The sequence below is a fragment of the Gouania willdenowi genome, chromosome 22, assembly GCF_900634775.1.
Source record: "Gouania willdenowi chromosome 22, fGouWil2.1, whole genome shotgun sequence".
Taxonomy (NCBI): domain Eukaryota; kingdom Metazoa; phylum Chordata; class Actinopteri; order Blenniiformes; family Gobiesocidae; genus Gouania; species Gouania willdenowi.
In genome coordinates this window covers 32,315,636-32,336,992 of record NC_041065.1, presented here as the reverse complement: position 1 = coordinate 32,336,992, position 21,357 = coordinate 32,315,636, and the positions used below count along the sequence as shown (strand labels likewise).

Sequence of the window (21,357 nt, the reverse complement as noted above, 5' to 3'; positions counted from 1 at the left end):
TTGTAAACCTACAAAGACTTTATTTAATATTATTGTTATTATTTCTATTATCATTACTTTCTTCACCATATTTATTTATAACATCTATTTTTATATCAAACTTTGAATTATTTTTATCGCATTTTTATCAATCTATGCATAAGTTTTTATTAGTGAACATAAAATTTAATTCAGTTTTACCTTCCACTGTTTGGCTGTAGTTGCCGTGGTGTTAGCAAGGGGGGGCTCCTCTCTGGACCTCCCACTCAGACCGGGGGAGGAGTCAGGGGGTGGGTGGAGCCTGTTTTTAAACTGCACAAAAATGTGTTAATATTTGTAACATGAAACTTTACTTTTGTTTTAAATGTAAATAAACCGTAAAGCTGAGTAATGAGGTGAACTCACAGCACTGCAGCAGCAGTGTTGGGAATGAGGTGGAGACTGTTTCAGCTGCCTGTGCAGAAAGAGTTCCTGTTTTCTTTGTGTATTTTTGTCATTGTCTTGTGTGTTTTTTTACTCATTTTGTGTGTTTTTGTTGTTGTTTTGTTTTTCTTTTTCTGTTATTTGTTTTTGTTGTGATTTTGTATTTTAGGAACCATTTATTTCCATGCATGTTTGTTGTGGTTTTGTATAAATTTCTCATATTGTGTGTTTTTTGCAGTCAATTTGTGTTTGTTTTTGTGATTTTCCTGTTAGGAGTCATTTTTTATGTTGTCTCGTAGATTTTTCTTTCTTTTTGTCATTGTTTGTGTGTTTTTAGTAATTTTGTGTATTTTTGTTAAAAAAAAAATTAAAAAAAAATATTTGTGTTTAGTTGTGATTGTATTTTCGAAGCCATATTTCTGTGTTTTTGTTGTTGTTATCATTATTTATTATTATTATTTGTGTGTATGTTTTTTTGTTTTTGCTAACTCTTTCTGCGTTTACTTTGAGGGGCCCCTCTAAATTAGACCAAAGGCTGCATGTGGCCCCCAGACTTTCAGTTGCTTACGTCTTGGTTAAAGGCATCCGGTGGTTGCCATGGCAACACAGACTTCCTGTTAAAGGCCTGTGTGTATCTGTAGTAAGATGGATGATAGTGGCGTTCAGAGGCTCCGCCCACCGTTGTTTCCCATGTCTCCCCTCCTGGTGAGTGAACGTCAGAGTCCTTCCCTGAAACGTTTCTGCTCTTCTTTAGAATAAAGTCAGATGAACTGATGACTTCAAACTAAGAACTAAAGCTCAGAGTGATACGTGAACGCTGATTGGCTGAAAGCTCCAAAATGGCCACGTCCACATATAAAGGGATGTTACATGTGTTAAACCAGGGGTAACAAACTCATTTTTAGTTCACGCTGTTTTAACTGTAGTAGGCCACGGATTTTATGATAAAAACCAGTTATTTTAACATTAATGTGCCCTATTTTACATTTCTACATATATATAAAATACAAAATATGTAAGAAACCAACAATATCCAATCAATAAGTGACAGATAATCAGTCCCAACAGGATCTACACTTTACATTTCCTAGATTGTGTGACCAATTTCTATTTAATTAAAGGAAATATTGTGTAATAATTTGTGGAAAATTGAATGATTTTCTAAGAATTTTAAGTTTTTTCAACAGTTGAACATTTAAAATGACTGTAATCATGTGATATAAGCACTAGGAAAACTGTGAGCACCTGAAAATATTGTTGAGTTTCATTTACACAATGATTCATGTTTTCTCTGTCATTTTTACTTTCTCCTCCAGACCGAATTGGATGCTCCAAAGGGCCAGATTTGGCCCCTAGGCCTTGAGTTTGACACGTGTGTCAGAGGTCAGAGCGATCATCTAAAGAGCTTTGATATGATTGGCTGGTGTCGCTATAGGAGCAGCTGATTGGAGGATCCTCACTTCATCTTCATCATCTTCCTCCTCCTCATGTGAGATGACGTCCATTAATCATCAGTTTCTCCTTTTCAACTTATTTCTGTTTCTCAGTTTAACACTTTATTCACATTTTTTTTATTTTTACTTTTTTTAAACTTGTGCCCGTTTTTTATCTTTTAAAAAAATCTATTTTTTTGTTTTGTTTTTCTATTTTTAATCTTTTTTTAAATTCCATTTTAGCTTTTTTTCATGTTTTGTTTCATCATTTTATTATTTGTAAATAATAAAAGAACAAGTGAAATCATTTTAATTAGTAAAATGAATATTCTAATGAATGAAATGATATGATTTAGAGTAAATGAAGATATTGAAGCTTTTTCGGCTCCGTTGGTTTTTCTGTCTGACGTCAAACGGATGAGCAGGAAGTTTCCCGGTGAGCTGCTGACCTTTGACCCCCAGGGTTTAACCCTCTGCTCTCCCAGCATTCAAGGGAGGATTAAGGCCGAGCGCTTTTCACTGCACGGAAGTTTTCAAACACGAGCTTTAGACGAAACACGGCTCAGAGCAGTGTTTGTTTGTTTTTCCATCTTTATTATTTGTTTATTTCATCCTTTGTTTATTCTTTAACTTTGACCTTTTTTCAATTTTTTTAATTCTTTTTCTGCCTTTTTTAATGTAATTTAAAAAAAATAAATAAATAAGTTTATTCATTATTTCTAGTTTGGTTTCTCTCTCTTTCTCTATTTTTTTACTTATTTCACCTTTCTTTATTTTTCTGCCTTTGTTACAATTTTCGTTTTTCAGATTTCCTTCATTTTATTTATTTCTTTTTTCATTTTTTAACTTGTCATTTTTTATTTTATTTTTATTGATTTGTAAATGTTTCCTTTAACTTATTATTTTCTAATTTTATTTTTTACTTATTGTCATTTTTTTTCATCGATTTGTTTATTTTTCCTGTGATTTTTCTTTGTTTATATTTTTGTTTACTTTAATTGTTTTTCTGTTTTATTATTATTATTATTGCATTTGTTAAGTTTTTAGGGAGATTTTTTCCATTTTTCTACTCATTCAGTTTTTTAAAACTTTTTTCCTTTATTTAAAAGTAAAATCCAAGTTTTAAAGAAACAGAAAAAAATCTAATTTATTGTTACAAACTCAAAATGATAGATTCATTTATTTTTAATTATAGTCAACTTTTAAAAATAATTCATCAAATTAAAAAAAAAAACTTCTTTTCATTTTTACATTTGAATTTGTTTTATAATTTATCAATTATTGACAAATTATTCATTTAATTTAAAGAAAGTGTGAAAGTGTTGGACATGATGAGGATGATGATGGAGTGTGTGTGTGTGTGTGCGTGTGCGCGCTCAGTGCTTCTCGCCCCGTTTAACTGGGGCTGATATCATCACAGCTTCCTTTGTTCACAGTGAGCTTCTTACGTTACCTCCAGCCGCTCCTTGTTCTCCTTCTCCCCAAATAACAAATTGCTGCTGAAAGTGTCTTTGTGACGCTGTCAGCAGCTCCGAGCCACGGCCTCACAACAACGTCAATGGAAATCCACGCTAACGTTTGGAAAAGTTATTAAAAAATGATCTACGAGGATCTTAACGTCACAGACAATAAATAAAACAAGATGAAATCATCCAACGTTCAACTGAAAAAGTTTGAAAATTATTGGAAAAGATTGACGGAACAGTTTAAAGTGGGAAGTTGGGAATCGTCGTAAATTATTGTTAAAATCATCTGAAACTTTAGGAAAGCAGCATTAAAAACGCCCTCAGAACCTGCATCACTTTAAATCCTCCTCAATGATCCTCAATAATCAGAAGACATAATAACACCATCTGAAATCACTGGAAAGGATCTCCAAACATCTTTAGAGGATTTTAAAATCATCAAGTCTGTGTTCCTGAAGCACGTGTCAAACTCAAGGCCCGGGGGCCAAATGCGGCCCTTTAGAGCAGTGGTTCTCAAACTTTTTTGGTACCTCCTTTTCTCTTATTTTTTAATCCTATCCTGTAAATTACCAAATAATCCAGTAGCAATTTAATGAAACTCCACTATATTTTTAGGGGCTTGCATGTTTCCTTTGTTTATATTGTTATATGTATTAAAACAGTCATTTTTTTATTTCAAATTGTGGGAAAAAATCTCGTTTATTTCCATAAATTCAATTTCAACAAAATTCCTCTAAATTACACAAAAAATTGGTGACAAAAACAATGTTGGGTTTTTCTTACTGAATTGAACTGATACTGAAAACTATGGATCAATGATCTACTATAATCAAGATCAAACTGGTTCGTATTTGGCCCCTGAACTAAAATGAGTTTGACACCCCTGACCTGAAGGATCTAAAAAAAACTCTGAAATCACCTCCAACAAAGTGTTTAAAGTTCACCTGGGATCATCTGAACGAAGAAAAAACCAACTCTCTGAAGATCTGACGAGTTTTAAAATCATCTGAAGTGTTTATTCTAACATGAAGAACCAAACCTCACCCTCTTCTTCCAATAATCAATCAATGAAGCAGCCACTGGTTCTTCTGATATTCCTAAAACCATCTGATCTCAGGGACATCTCCTCCTCATCAGCATCTCTGAAACTGACTTTATCACAAATGATGTGAAATCATCTGATTTATCTCCATAAACCGTTTGATCAATAAATGTCTCAATATCAGCAGAAATCATCAGAAAAAAATTACAAAACAATTCTTAAAATTAATCAGAAATCATCTTAAACCGTGTGAAACTCGTCGACTTAAACACATCAAACATAATAAAGGATGTTTTTAATCAAAAATAAATATTTTTGAAGAGTTTCCTACAAAATAAAAGCATCTTTGTGCTCAATAAAACAGCAGCTTTATTTATCAGCTCTGCTTCTTCTCATCCTATATTTTTCTATTTCTATATTTTTTTTAATACTTTATTGCATTAATTAACAAACAAAATGTCATTTTCACAGACGGCTATTGTCAAAAGTCCACTGCATTTATTTTAATTTTATTATATATATATATATATATATATATAACACAAAACAGAACAGAACAAACAAAGAAAACGATGAACACAAAAAAAGACACATAAAATGAAATAGGAGATGAATAAAAAGTGTGTTTTTGTCACACATCTTTTGATGAAATTATGTAATTGTATAGTGTACTTTTTTTTCAGCAAATTTAATTTTATTTTTTCAAGTTAGCTCTAATTTTTATTGTTATTTAACGATCTCAACCAGAGATTTATTTTGGGTGAGATTTGTTGTTTCTTTGTCAGCTGCTTCATGGCTGCAACACACTAAACATTAAAAAGTGGGATATCCACCTCGTTTATTATTAATAGTACATATATTCCTTGAAGGTGTTCTAAATTCAGCTTTTGATTATGTTCAAAAATATTTTTCATTACCTTCTCGACCTCTTTCCAGAATTTGCTCAGAATAGGACATGTTAGAAGCACATGTATATAGTTTATTTTTTCCTCTCCTTATTTCTATGTTTAATATGTTTGGAAATTCAAATCATATCAGGAAACATTTAAAATCCTCTGCAAAAAAAAAAAATGAAGATTTTTATTAGTTTAGCTTAATTTTTATGTATTCTAATTTGATTTTAAAGAATCCCTCAAGTTATAATTATTTATTTTGTTTGTCTTCAGTGTTTGCAGGTTTTTCAGAGTAAGATGAGCTTTCCATGTTTTACATTAATTTGACATTAGGTCAAATCAACATTGGTTTTATTGCTTTCTGCTCCTTTTCATTCATGTTTTTCTTTTTCAATGTGAGTGACAAATAAATATTTGTTGTAAAATGTCTGAATGAAATAAATAAATAAACATGTTAATATTTATTCTTCATTCTCTGGATTTAATTCAGCTGAACTTTGTTTGAAAATCAGGAAAAACATAAAAAACTAAACTGTAAAAAAATCCATATTTAGAGCTCAACACTGAAAACACTCAAAATCTAATGTAAAAAATATTTTCATGATTTGCTTTTTTTTTTTTTAGATAAATCTGTTGAGGAAAATATCTGGAGTGAATATTTTAACTCCTTTAAAATATAAGCAAATAAAGTCATTTATAGTTTTCTAAAAGATAATATTGTATAAACAAAATGAAATATTCATGCTTTTATTTTAAATGTATCTTATTACATTTTTGTGTTATATTGAATTAATATACATTTATCCATCTTTAGAGATTTAATTTTTGTTGCTGTATAAAAATAAAACACGTAATAGTTTCTATATGTTTTCACGTAAAAAAAAATCAAAAATAGATTTTTTTTTAAACAGAGACGATAAAAATAAAACACAGATAAAAAAAAACACTTAATGAGGAATAAAACAGGACACAAACAATTAAAAAAAAACGAAACGTCTCATCAGGTGCTCAGTGTGTGAACGCTTTGACCTTTGACCTCAGGAACTGCAGGTGGAGATGGAGAGGATTTTATAACGAGTCATAAGAAAATTTATAGGATCAGAGTTTCATATTTACGTATAAGTGAAGAAACTTGGAGTTTAAAGTAGAAATAACAACAAAAACAGGCAAAGGATGAAAAACAAAGAGATGCTTCAGACTATTTCAAAGCTCTTATTTTGAAAGTTAAAACAAGACGAGCTTGATTGGAAATATATTTTTTTATTATTATTGGTATTATTATTTAATCATTAATATTGTTATTGCTTAATCATTAATATTATTATTATTTAATCATTAATATTATAATTATTACAAATGAATCTGTTTTTTTTTTATTAAATAACAGTAATTTAATGCTAAATCTTCACCGTAATTGTAATTTTTTTTTCGTACAAATAACACGTTTGTTTCTAATGTTCACGCACTACAGGCTCCAAAAAAGTCCCATAATAACAAATAAATACAAATACCATAAAAACGGTTAATGAAGCGGGTTTATAATCAGAGGGTCGTTGGTTCTAATCCTGGTTCATGTGAATCATTAACTCTAAATGTTCGTGTTGATAAAAGCGTCACATAAATTAAATTAAATTATAATAAATAAATAATAATTAATAACCATGAGGATGAGACACAAACTGTGACTGTGATAAAGTGTAAAATCTTCCACTTCCTGCAGCTCAAACACGCGCACGGAGAGAAAAACGGAAAAATAAGCGCGCACGGGCCGTGAACGCGCATAGCAGGGACGGATTAAATCTTGTGAAAGCAGTTTGTATTTTTATATTTAAAACCATAACCGTGTTTTACACTCGAACCACATCATTCCTGAGGGTTTATCTGATACACATTAGCATTAAAATAATAAATGTGATTTAAAAATGAAAAAAAACCAGCTCACCAAAAAATAAATATTCACTATAAACCTTTGATGAAAAATCACAACATTCTAAATGAAATTAAATTAATTGTTGTGAGTAAAATAAAACACAGAAGAGGAAAAGCTCACATTAGCCCGCGAGGCAAAGGTCTCACAAACACACACACACACACAGTTTGTGTTACAGGCAACACAAACACAACAAACATCCCTGTGTTTTAAACCAATGCTGCACCGAAAACAAACACAGTTAGTGTTGCAGGTTTTTAGGCAAAAAATTAAAAAAAATAAATAAAATCCACGCTGCTGCTGATTTAAAATCATTATCTGACCCACAAAAATAAAATAAACTGCACCAAAGAAAAAAAAAAAACATGAACCCGCTGCAAATTCGACTTAAAATGGCCCACACACACACACACACACACACAGTTTGTGTTGCAATTACAACGAAAACAAACACAAACAAAGCAAAGCTTGACCTAAAATACACAAAACCAATAAAAAACAACACACGCACACACTCAGGTGTGCGAGGCTACAACTGATGCACATGACACTGAACCTGCTGCACACACGCACACAACGCGACCTCTGCTTGCATCATTTGACACAGTTTGTGCACCGTGCGTGTGTTTTAACAGCGCGTGAAAAAACAATATACAATCATAGCAAACACACACACACACACACACACACATTTTTAAATGAAATAAAAGTTAGTTGTTAAAAAAATAAAAATAATAATAAGTGACTTTTGGGCAGAAAAAGACGCACACGCGCGTAAAGAAGAGCCAGAGATGCGCGTGAGTTAAGAATGTAACCTATGCTTTTATTTTTATTTTTGTTTTGTTTTTTTTTAGCATTAAAACATTTTTCTCTTTTTTTTTACTTTTGTAAGCGACAAAAACACGGAATAAGAATCAGAATCAGCACAAATAGAATCACAATGAGAAGTTTTAGAGACGATCAGACAATCAGAGACAATCATTCTGAGCAGGATTAGACAATATCAGCTTTTTTTTTTATCTGCTCCTCCTCCTTCTATAAGGAAAATAAAATACAGATAAACATTTTCTCTCTTTTTAAACTAATACAAAAAAAAAACAAAGAAGAAGAAGAAAAGGCGTCACGTTTACAGTCAGAGCAACAAACTTCATCAGCGGAAAAACCTCCAATAAACGAGACGTTTACGGCCCAAAAAAATTCATAAAAATTTATAAAAATAAAATAACCAGAACAGCCTGGAAGAAAACGGGACAGATTTTCTCTACAATGAGAATTACATTCACAGGTTGTTGTTTTTTCTTTTGATAAATCATGACAAATTAAATCTCCTACAGCTGAAAAAGAAGAAAAAAACTTTAGATAAATTTTTTTTTAAATTACCATCAGAAAAAAATAAAATAAAAGTGCAGTAAAAATCTGGTTTAAATGGAGATTTTCTGCTCCCAATGATCGTCAGGCGCGCGCGTGCGTGCGTGTGAATACTGAGCGTAAACGTCCTAAAGGCGACTCTTTGGTCTGTGAGGTTATTTCTTTCTTTCTTTCTTTCTTTCTTTCTTTCTTTCTTTCTTTCTTTCTTTCTTTCTTTCTTTCTTTCTTTCTTTCTTTCTTTCTTTCTTTCTTTCTTCAGTGAACGAACAAACAGACACGTAGCCGCTTTTCATTCACCGTCACCAGGAAATACTGATCATTATCAACTGCAGCGGCACGAGCACGAGCGGACACAAACTATACACACACACACACTCAGTATGTACACACACGCATCAACATCACACACCGCAGGAGAGCAGAGTCACTATATAATAATAATAATAATAATAATAATAATAATAAAATAGTAATAATATAATTCTAATAATAATACCTGTGCTCAGCTCTCTCCTGTGTGTATAATAACGGTTTTCTCGTGTTTTTTTTTACATGGTTTTCATGGTTCAGTGTAAAAGTTTGACTCACAGCAGCTCCTTCCAGTCTCACTGCTTCAGGGGGAAACTGGACAGACTGGGGGGTGGGTGTGGGGGGTTGGGGGTTAGTGTATGAGCGGGTTGGGGGTCGAACCATGGTTCTGGTGCGTGAAATAGTCAGAGAGTCCCGCGGAGAGTCCGGAGGAGAATGCGGGCAGGGCGGGCAGCGGCGGCCGCAGAGAGTCCGAGGAGGAGGCCGGAGCCTGGGGAGAGCCGGAGGCCGAGGCCCGGGCCCCCGCCAGGGAACCACCCTGCCCGCCCATGGACGGGTGCGGGACGTGCGGGAAAAAGTAACTGGTCTGTCCGGCCAGCAGGTTGACGGAGCACGGATTGAGAGAGTACGTGGCCCCGGAGCAGGGCACCGACAGGCCGCAGGGCACCGCGGAGGCCGCCAGAGCCGCCGCTGTCAGGTGGTGCGTGGCGTAGGGCAGGTCCCCCCCCACCAGCCGGTCCATGCTCAGCCCGTTGGACGCCGGGAACGACGCGTGGTTCCCGCCGACGTTCTGCGTCAGCATGGAGCCGAAGGACATCGGGTGCGTCGGGTACGCGGAGGACGCGCCGTTGTAGCCCAGGGAACGCGCCGAGTGGTGCAGGGACAGGAACGGCGACATGGGCCAGTACAGGGACCCGGTCCGGTCCATGAAGGTCAGACCCGAGCTGAGCCGCGCCCCGCGCTTGAAGGCCAGCTTGGCCCGGGACGTGGTGGACCGGCGGCGCAGTTTCCCGGTGGTTCCGCCGATGAACACGTCGTCGCTGCTCGGGTCCAGCATCCAGTAGTTTCCCTTCCCCGGGTCGTCGTAGTGACGCGGAACCTTAACGAAGCACTTGTTGAGGCTGAGGTTGTGTCGGATGGAGTTCTGCCAGCCCTGCTTGTTCTCCCGGTAGTACGGGAAGTTCTTCATGATGAACTCGTAGATGCCGTTGAGCGTGAGCCGCTTCTCGGGGCTCTGGCGGATCGCCATCATGATGAGCGCGTTGTAGCTGAACGGAGGCTTCTCGTACTTCCCGCTCTTCTTCTCTCCTTCTCCGTCCTTCTCCTTCTCCTTCTTCTCCTCCTGCTTCTCCTTCTCCTCCGCGCTCTCCTGCTGCAGCGGGGACGCGCTCTTCGGCTCCGGCGGCGGCGGCGGCGGCTTCTGCTCGGGCTCGTCCTGCTGGAGGTGCAGGCTCGGATGGAGGTTGTGGGGCAGGTTGTGGTGCAGGTTGTGGTGGCTGCTGCTGTTGTTGTCGTTCTGCACGGCCTCGGGCACCAGGCTGTTGATGCTGAAGGAGGATTTGGGAATCATTTTCACCTCTTTACGCTCTCCCATGTCCAACATACCGGGCCGTGGGGCCGAACCTCTCCGCTGAGCTCACCGGGTCCGGGGAGGAAGGAAGGAAGGGGGGACAGAGGAAAAGGAAAGTATGGCCCAACAAACTATTTCATGTAAGCTTTGGGGAGAAAAAAAGGAAACACACACACATGTACACACACATCGATAGGAGACAGATAGCTGCAATTAATTAGAGAGCCGCAGCCACTAAAGCAGGAAACAACATTGGTTGGCCCTTTCCCGTCCTCAGCCAACCAGGGGGACATTACGATTAAATATTAAGGCGTCCTCTGCGCGCTCAGCCAATGGGAAACACGCACTTCCACCAATGCAGAGCGCGCGCCCTCCTCCAAAGGAGCTGACGACACGCAGCGGCTCCGAAAATAAGAGACCAAATAAAGTCCAAATAAAGACACCATCAAACATCAACACTTTTATTGTGAAGGTCTCCGACGTGGCGCGTTTGTTTTTGGATGTTTTCTTTCTTTATTTATTTATGCTATTTCTTACAATAAATCCTGGTTCAACGGAGAAGAAAATCATCTGAAATCTGTGAATTTATTTAAACAGAGTCGGAAATATTTAATCAGCGGTGATTTTAGTTTGATTTTAGATCAAATCAGACTTTACAGCCACACACACACACACACACACACACACACACACACACACACACACACACACACACACACACTCCCCCACCCAAACGGAAACACCAGTAATGCTGAAACTCGCGCCGTACGTAAACCGACTCCACCACCGCTGCTGCTGCTGCTGCTGTTGTTGTTGTTGTTGTTGTTGTTGTTGTTTACGCGCTGATGTTTGTGTCTCTGGTAAACAAACAAACACCCGCGGGCACGCAGCGCGAGTGGGACACATTGGAAGGATTTTTCTGGTTCACTTCAGAAGAAGATCCTAAAGCTGTGAGTCTGGGATCGACCCAGAGACGCAGCGGCACCGTGCGTAAAAGCGCAGCGGCGAATGGCGAAGATGCACCATTTGGAGAAGCATTTTTACGCACGGTGCTTGAGTGCGTAGAGGAGCTACCGACTGGGAACCAAACAGCGATCCAACGCGCGTCTAAAACCAACAAAACACGCGTAGAGATGCGCGCACGGTGCCAATGCGCGTCCCTGAAAAACTCAGAATTAAAGACGACAGAAGAAAAGCTTTGGTTGTCATTTTATTTTGAATGAGTTTCATTTGATTTTAGATGAACTAAAACCGACCTTTTTTCATTGTTTGCTTGTGTTTACTTTATTTGTTGTTTATTTCAGTGTGCTTTACTCTCGTCCTTTCAAAACAAAATATGATTTAACAAATCGCAATTTTTATAATTTTATTTATCTATTGATTAATTATATGAGACTCCTTGAAATGAAATAAATAATTTTTTATTCTATAATTAAATAGGCCACAACATTTCTAAATATCGTTAAGTTGTTTTTAATATTTTTTACAAAATTTTGTTTGATTTATTTTTCCGGAAGTTTTGTTTTTTGTAATAAAATGAAAAGAAAAAAAAAAAAACATCCACACAAATAAATAGCTTAGATTCTCCTTAAATAAATACATTGAACCTGCACCAGACTGCAACTAATTATTTTTGTGAAATTTAAGATGTAAATCCTCTCCTGACGGAAACCAAACAAGCTTCAGGTTATTGGTTCATCATTTTGAACTAAAACAGACACCAAAGTCCTTTCATTTTTCGTGCAATTTAAGCAGCACATTAAACGTCACCCAACGAACCAGACTCCATTCATTTTCTATAAGATTTAAGATTTTGGTTCATTTAAAAACAACTCACACTTCAGATAAACTCACAGAATGTTTTCATCGGCCTTTACATAAAATCTGATCATCACTGATAGACATGAACAGCTCACTGAGGTTTGACCTCAACTTCACCAAAGTCCTTTGATTTTTTTTCTATATTTAGAGTTTTGTTTCACATTTATAACGACTTCAACACTTTAAACTGAGCAGAATCCGTTCACTAAAAATATCAATTCTATATAATATAAAATATTAGAATAAAAATTACAGAAAATATCCAAACTTACAAAAAAGAAGTATTTTCTTTAATGAATTAACAAAAATAAGGAAGAGTTTTGTACATTTAAAATCATCGACCATGGTCAAAAAAATCGGTAGTTGGATTTAAGGAGACTTTTCCAAACGCTGTGAGAGGTTAAAGTTGGTTTGATCATTTTTCATTTTAAACCAGACTCCATTCATTTTCTTTATCATTTAAGAATACTGAGGAGTTTCTTTATAGAAAGTGAACAAACATACATCTAAGATTAAACCTGACCAGAGTCAGTTTATAATGAGCAGGATTTAATGGGAACTTTCTCACAGCTTTTAGAGTTTATTTGATCATCATCTAAAGCCAGACTCAATTCAATTTTTTGTATAAATGTAGAAATAATGACTGTAGAATTTATAACGTGTTAATACATTTGAACAGAATACATTTACAGGAAAACGACCAGAGGAACTTCTAACAGTTTATGTTCTTCACAAAGTCTCATAAATCTTAATTCTTCATTCTAAACCAGACTATGATCATTTTTTGTATGATTTTAGAAACATGAGGAAACCCAACTGTAACATACAGTAAATCAGACCAAAGTCAGTTTATAATTAGTTGGATTTGAGAGAATCTTTTCTAACAGCTTTAATGTGTCTGTGACACTACATATTATTGATGCTTAAAGCAAACACGTTATTGATCCAGATGTGATTCTTCTTAATGTAAAGAATAAATAAATAAGCATCAGAGACAAAGAGGAAACACAATATCAATCAGTTTGTCATTTTACTCTCATTAAGTTTAAGTTAAAGCTGCTGGAGACGATCATTCTTTAATAAGATAAAAACAAACCGTACCGATGAGTTTTGTTCTAGATTTTTCTCAATATTCTCTCTGATATTCCGACACTCAGCAAGACATTAAATGTCGGCCGTGTTTAGAAACTTTTCATTTAAATCCCAAAATAAACATTTGCCAGATTTTTGCAGCGACTTTCAGTGAAAACAAAAAAGTTAAAATTGTGTAGGTGGCACAGAGACTTTAATAGACCTTAAAGAGCATTTTTTGTTTGTTTCATCATAAACCAGACTTCATGGACTTTTTGTAAAGTTTAAAACTTGATTAAACTTTCAGCTGAAATTTCATCATGTGGTGACTGAGCGTAACCGTAGCAACAGGCGTGGCGTCCTGGTGGCGCTGTAGAGCTGCGTAGCTCATTGGGTTCTACGGACGTTGTTTGGCGACATCTATATTTATATACAACCCAACTAGAGACGGGCGCTATTTTCGATCAACGTCGGTATCAGTTTTTCTTCCGATATTCATTAAATCATTTTAATTTATTTTTTACCTCCTCTACATTTGTTGTCGTGTTGTGTATTTTATTGTTGTTGTTTTGTGTCTTTTCATGTATTTTTTTAAAATTGTTTTGTGTATTTTTTGTGTGTTTTTTGGATTGGTTTCTTAAGTTATTTTGTGTATTTCTTTTCCACTTTGTATATTTTTCAGTGGTTTTGTGCAATTTTTGAGTCATTTTGTGTATTTGTTTACCTTCTGTGTTTTCTAGCATTTTTTTGTGTTTGTTGAAATAATTGTGTGTACTGTATATGTCATTTAATGTGTTTATTAAGTCATTTTGTGTATTTTTTAATATTTTGTGTGTTTTTAAAAGTAATTTTCAGTAATTCTGTTGTCATTTTGTGTATTTGTTTTGGGGGCCACCAGTCGTCCATGTACTGGTTTCTGTGGTTTCTGCAGCTCATCTCTATACTGTTTTTAAACCAGTTTTTTATACTGGTTTTTATACCAGTTTTTGTGGTTTCTGGAGGATGTTCACAGGCTGCTCTGAGGTCTAAGGGTTAAAGGTTAAAGGTCAGCTCTGGTTCCAGACTAAGTCTTAATATCTGCTTTAATTCTCACACAAGCTGCTCCATCACTGGTCACATGATATTTTATAAACAATAATTATATTTTGTATTAGGACGGAAACCTTTAAAGAAAAAAAAAAAAGGGAGAAAGGTAAGAAAAAAAATTGTTGAATGGTTCACTTCAAAATAAAATTAGATTTAAAAACGAAACCGTCACTTAAAAAATAAAAGCCTTAAAATTATTTTTAAAAGCTTTACTTCAAAGTACAAGTCCACGTTCTAAAGATAAAGCTTCATTACAAAATAAAAGTTAACGTGTTTCAAATTAAAAAGCCTTGCTTCACAAATAAACCCTTACCTATTTATTTATTTATTTATTTTTATATTAAAACATTCCACAATAAAAACATGTTTAAGAAAATAAAAGCCTTTTTGTGAGAAAAGTACATTTTAACCTTGATTTTAAACGTTAACCTTAAACTATCAGTTCTCTGCAGTGTTCAATGATCATCACTAAAAAATAAATAAAATCAAGACTTGATTCGTTAAAGCTCAGTTTTTTTAATTTATTTATTTTTTAAGGCTCTTATTTTGGTGGAAACCAGGAAATTCTAAGCGTAAAAGAACACGATGTGAACCAGATGATGTGTAAAAACAAAGACAGGGGCACCATCTAGTGGCTGAGAGTGACACTACAACATTAATCAGACCATTCATTTCTGACACTTTTGTGTGATTTCTTCCAAAAGACCCGAAAGACAAATATTATATAATTACTGAACTTTAATAAATATATTTACACGGAACACTTGAACTTTTCCTTATTTTTTTAATAAATTAAACAATTAAAAATCTGCTCTTTTCCAGATATTCTCAGTTACCTGGATCAATGATCCTGATCATCATTCACATTTATATCATCATTAATAAAATACAGTAGCTCACATTTATCTTAAAAAAAAATCACAATTTAGATCCACATGAAACTCAGTGAAACATTACTGAATCAAATTTCATAAAGATCGATTTATTACAAACTGGGATTCATTTTTATATGTTCACCAATATTGAGGAATATATGTTTAATTCTATTTTTCTAACTGATCTAGAATCAGTTTATTGATCCAGATCTCATCCAAAATGCAATAAAATCTTCCATGGTTTAAGGTCTGTTTGGTTACAAATTGGTCATTTATTTACCTTTGATATTTTGTTGCCTTTTTGTGTTTTTATAAAGTCATTTAGTGTAATTTTTTATCATTTCATCTGTTTTTCTAGTATTTTGTGTGCTTTTCAAGTAATTTATGGTATTTCTGTTGTCATTTTTTGTGCTTATGTTCTTGTTTGGTGTACTTTTTAGTGGAATTTCATGTCATTTTTTTATCCCCTTGTGTAGTCTTCTGTAATTTTTAAAGTCTTTTATTGTCATTTCGTGTGTTTCTTAAGTTATTTTGTGTCATTTTTTGAGTCATTTAGGGTATTTGTCTACCATTGTCTACTTATTTTTCCTGCATTTGTTGCGTTTGTTGGAGTCATTTTGAATATGTTTGTTGTCGTTTGGGTGTTTATGAAGATATTTTGTGTATTTCTCTTACAATTTGTGAATTTTTCTATCATTTCATTGAGATTGGGATGTTTTATTTTATAATCTGATTCAGAATCAGTTTATTTGTTTATTGATCCGGACACATTGTGATAGAAGTGTACATTTGGTTACAATCTGTGAAGTATTTTGGTTCACAAACAAACAAACAAACAAATAAACAAATTACTAAATAAACACCAGAAATAGTCACTTCCTGATCTATTAAGAGATCATTTCTGATTGGCTTATTAGACTCATGTCCCGCCCCCTGCCTCAGAATGACTCACTGATTGGATGAAAACAGTTGAACTCATGTCCCTTTTTTGTTTACATTCAGGCTGTCAATCATCAATAGTAACGAAGTATTTACTAAGATAATGGTTTCTTTCGTTACTAGAAAAAATAGAATAAAGTAAGTTAAGGTGAATGCTGCCCTCTGCCGGTGAGCTGATGAAAAAAGGTTCAACACATTTTTAATATTTTGAAAGATTTATTTGTGTAAAAGATTTATTTGTGTAAAAGTGATCAACAGATTGTGATCGTGTTATCTTGTGACTGGGAGTGAGTGCATCACAACATGTGAAGTGTGGTTTGGGGGGCGAGGGGTTACTGTGACGTCACCAGTTCTGCTGATGACCAGTTGAAGTGATACACTGTAGATAATCATCACTTCTTGGTGAAAAACTTCCTTAAAACGCTGAGTCGGTGTTTGTCTCGCACCGCCTCCTCCTGTGACGTCACAGGACAGTCGTCATGGCGAACAGTGGAAGCTGAAATAAGGTAAACAAACACACTTAGTCGCTGCAATACATGCTTAATCCGGTTTACGTGTTCTCATCATATTTAAACTAGTTTTTAGGGCCTTATGTAAGTCTTATTTATTTCTTTATTTTTTCATTTTCATGCCTTACTGCAGTTCAAATATTAAGGGTCTTATGAAAGCCTTATCTCAAAAAAAAAAAAAAAAATCAAACAATTTTTCTATTGTTATGTCTTACTATAGCATTACCTCTAAAATTTTTGTTTTCCAATTTTTCTCATTTTTCATGCCTTACTGCATTTAACCCCAATTTAAGTGTCCTTAACATATTTAAACAAGTTTTAATGGACTTATGAGAGCCTTATCTCAGAAAAAAAGTCAAAAAACTTTCCATTTTTATGCCTTACTTCCAAAATTTAGGTGTTTTCCAATTTTTCTCATTTTTCATGCCTTACTGCAGTTTAACCCTAGTTTTAATATTGTTAACATATTTGAACTACTTTTAAGGGTCTTATGAGAGCCTTATCTCAGAAAATAAAAATCCAAAATTTTTCAACTTTTATGCCTTACTATAGCCTTACCTCCAGAATTTAAGTGTTTTCCAATTTTTCTCATTTTTCATGCCTTACTGCATTTAACCCCAATTTAAGTGTCCTTAACATATTTAAACAAGTTTTAATGGACTTATGAAAGCCTTATCTCAGAAAAAAAAATCAAAAATTTTCCATTTTTATGGCTTTCTATAGCCTTCCTTCAAAATTTTAGGTGTTTTCAAATTTTTCTCATTTTTCATGCCTTTTTGAATTTTAACCCCAATTTAAGTGTCCTTAAGATATTTGAATTAGTTTTTAGGGTCCTATGAAAGCCTTATCTCAGAAAAAAAAAAATAAAAAAAAATAAATTATGCCTGGAAAACAACTAAATTTTAGAGGTAAGGCTATAGCCTTACCTCTAAAATTTAGTTGTTTTCCATTTTTTCTCATTTTTCATGCCTTACTGCATTTAACCCCAATTTAAGTGTCCTTAAGATATTTGAATTAGTTTTTAGGGTCCTATGAAAGCCTTATCGCAGAAAAAAAAAATCCAAAATTTTTCAACTTTTATGCCTTACTATAGCCTTACCTCCAAAATTTAGGTTTTTTCCAATTTTTCTCATTTTTCATGCCTTACTGCAGTTTAACCCTAGTTTTAATATTGTTAACATATTTGAACTACTTTTAAGGGTCTTATGAGAGCCTTATCTCAGAAAATAAAAATCCAAAATTTTTCCACTTTTATGCCTTACTATAGCCTTTCCTCCAAAATTTAAGTGTTTTCCAATTTTTCTCATTTTTCATGCCTTACTGCATTTAACCCCAATTTAAGTGTCCTTAACATATTTGAACTAATTTTAAGGGTCTTATCACAGCCTTATCGCAGAAAAAAAAATCAAAAATATTTTCTATTTTTATGCCTTACTAAAAGGGTGTTTTAACATAATTCCCTCGGGCCTATATTGACTCCACCGACTAACACCATTATTTCTCGGTGGTCTCCCATCCAAGTTCTAACCAGGCCCAGCCCTGGTTAACTTCTGAGATCTGACCAGATCAGCCAATCACAGCAGGTATGGACACATGTGATCTTCCCTCAGAATGTAATTCCAATTTTTCTCGTTTTATGTTCCTTACTGCATTTTAAAACCAGTTTAAGTGTCCTTCACATATTTAAACTAGTTTTAAGGGTCTTATGAGAGCCTTATCTAAGAAAAAAAAAATCCAAAATTTTTGCCACTTTTAAGCCTTACTATAGCCTTACCTCCAAATTTAGGTGTTTTCCAATTTTTCTTATTTTTATTGCCTTTTTGCATTTTAACCCCAATTTAAGCATCCTTAACATATTTGAATTAGTTTTTAGGGTCCTATGAAAGCCTTATCTCAGAAAAAAAAAAAATCCAAATTTTTGCCTTATTTATGCCTTACAATATAGCCTTACCTCCAAAATTTAGGTTTTTTCCAATTTTTCATGCCTTACTGCAGTTTAACCCTAGTTTTAATATTGTTAACATATTTGAACTACTTTTAAGGGTCTTATGAGAGCCTTATCTCAGAAAATAAAAATCCAAAATTTTTCAACTTTTATGCCTTACTATAGCCTTACCTCCAAAATGAGGTGTTTTCCATTTTTTTCTCATTTTTCATGCCTTACTGCAGTTTAACCCTAGTTTTAATATTGTTAACATAATTGAACTACTTTTAAGGGTCTTATGAGAGCCTTATCTCAAAAAATAAAAATCCAAAATTTTTCAACTTTTATGCCTTACTATAGCCTTTCCTCCAAAATTAGGTGTTTTCCATTTTTTCTCATTTTTCATGCCTTACTGCATTTAACCCCAATTTAAGTGTCCTTAACATATTTAAACTAGTTTTAATGAACTTATGAGAGCCTTATCTCAGAAAAAAAAAATCCAAAATTTTTCCATTTTTATGCCTTACTATAACCTTACTTCCAAATTTTAGGTGTTTTCCAATTTTTCTCATTTTTCATGCCTTACTGCAGTTTAACCCTAGTTTTAATATTGTTAACATATTTAAACTAGTTTTAAGGGTCTTATGAGAGCCTTATCTAAGAAAAAAAAAATCCAAAATTTTTGCCACTTTTAAGCCTTACTATAGCCTTACCTCCAAATTTAGGTGTTTTCCAATTTTTCTTATTTTTATTGCCTTTTTGCATTTTAACCCCAATTTAAGCGTCCTTAACATATTTGAATTAGTTTTTAGGGTCCTATGAAAGCCTTATCTCAGAAAAAAAAAAATCCAAATTTTTGCCTTATTTATGCCTTACAATATAGCCTTACCTCCAAAATTTAGGTTTTTTCCAATTTTTCATGCCTTACTGCAGTTTAACCCTAGTTTTAATATTGTTAACATATTTGAACTACTTTTAAGGGTCTTATGAGAGCCTTATCTCAGAAAATAAAAATCCAAAATTTTTCAACTTTTATGCCTTACTATAGCCTTACCTCCAAAATGAGGTGTTTTCCATTTTTTTCTCATTTTTCATGCCTTACTGCAGTTTAACCCTAGTTTTAATATTGTTAACATATTTGAACTACTTTTAAGGGTCTTATGAGAGCCTTATCTCAGAAAATAAAAATCCAAAATTTTTCCACTTTTATGCCTTACTATAGCCTTTCCTCCAAAATTAGGTGTTTTCCATTTTTTCTCATTTTTCATGCCTTACTGCATTTAACCCCAATTTAAGTGTCCTTAACATATTTAAACAAGTTTTAATGGACTTATGAGAGCCTTATCTCAGAAAAAAAAAATCAAAAAATTTTCCATTTTTATGCCTTACTTCCAAATTTTAGGTGTTTTCCATTTTTTCTCATTTTTCATGCCTTTTTGCATTTTAACCCCAATTTAAGTGTTCTTAAAATATTTGAATTAGTTTTTAGGGTCCTATGAAAGCCTTATCTCAGAAAAAAAAAAATCCAAATTTTTGCCTTATTTATGCCTTACTATAGCCTTACCTCCAAAATTTAGGTTTTTTCCAATTTTTCTCATTTTTCATGCCTTACTGCAGTTTAACCCTAGTTTTAATATTGTTAACATATTTGAACTACTTTTAAGGGTCTTATGAGAGCCTTATCTCAGAAAATAAAAATCCAAAATTTTTCAACTTTTATGCCTTACTATATAGCCTTACCTCCAAAATTTAGGTGTTTTACAATTTTTCTTATTTTTCATGCCTTACTGCAGTTTAACCCTAGTTTTAATATTGTTAACATATTTGAACTACCTTTAAGGGTCTTATGAGAGCCTTATCTCAGAAAATAAAAATCCAAAATTTTTCCACTTTTATGCCTTACTATAGCCTTACCTCCAAAATTTAAGTGTTTTCCAATTTTTCTCATTTTTTCATGCCTTACTGCATTTAACCCCAATTTAAGTGTCCCTAACATATTTAAACAAGTTTTAATGGACTTATGAAAGCCTTATCTCAGAAAAAAAAATGAAAAAATTTTCCATTTTTATGCCTTACTATAGCCTTACTTCCAAATTTTAGGTGTTTTCCAATTTTTCTAATTTTTCATGCCTTACTGCAGTTTAACTCTAGTTTTAATATTGTTAACATATTTGAACTACTTTTAAGGGTCTTATGAGAGCCTTATCTCAGAAAAAAAAAATCCAAAATTTTTCAACTTTTATGCCTTACCTCCAAAATTAGGTGTTTTCCATTTTTTCTCATTTTTCATGCCTTTTTGCATTTTAACCCTAATTTAAGTGTCCTTAACATATTTAAACAAATTTTAATGGACTTATGAGAGCCTTATCTCAGAAAAAAAAATCAAAAATTTTTCCATTTTTATGCCTTACTATAGCCTTACTTCCAAATTTAAGTGTTTTCCAATTTTTCATGCCTTACTGCATTTAACCCCAATTTAAGTGTCCTTAACATATTTAAACAAGTTTTAATGGACTTATGAAAGCCTTATCTCAGAAAAAAAAATGAAAAAATTTTTCATTTTTATGCCTTACTATAGCCTTACTTCCAAATTTTAGGTGTTTTCCAATTTTTCTAATTTTTCATGCCTTACTGCAGTTTAACCCTAGTTTTAATATTGTTAACATATTTGAACTACTTTTAAGGGTCTTATGAGAGCCTTATCTCAGAAAATAAAAAT

At 33.8% G+C, this 21,357-nt stretch overlaps 2 protein-coding genes across 3 annotated transcripts in view; both read right to left on the bottom strand.

Annotated features, from left to right (window-relative positions):
• Positions 1–7,924: 7,924 nt before the first annotated feature.
• Positions 7,925–10,491, bottom strand: foxg1a (forkhead box G1a). The gene has a single exon (XM_028437921.1). It carries the CDS (start codon positions 10,444–10,446, stop codon positions 9,196–9,198), a length of 1,251 nt encoding a protein of 416 aa, XP_028293722.1. The 5' UTR covers positions 10,447–10,491; the 3' UTR covers positions 7,925–9,195.
• Positions 10,492–16,401: 5,910 nt separating this feature from the next.
• sptbn5 (spectrin, beta, non-erythrocytic 5) overlaps positions 16,402–21,357 on the bottom strand; it is a 52,211-nt gene continuing 47,255 nt past the window's right edge. For both annotated transcript variants that reach the window (XM_028437495.1, XM_028437496.1), the window contains exon 78: positions 16,402–16,701. In XM_028437495.1, the coding sequence (XP_028293296.1) occupies positions 16,598–16,701 (104 nt within the window). In that variant the 3' untranslated portion in view covers positions 16,402–16,597. The remainder of the gene's footprint in view (positions 16,702–21,357) is intronic.

Excerpts from the sequence above, each read along its gene's own strand:
- foxg1a (XM_028437921.1), bottom strand. The coding sequence starts at position 10,446 with ATGTTGGACATGGGAGAGCGTAAAGAGGTGAAAATGATTCCCAAATCC.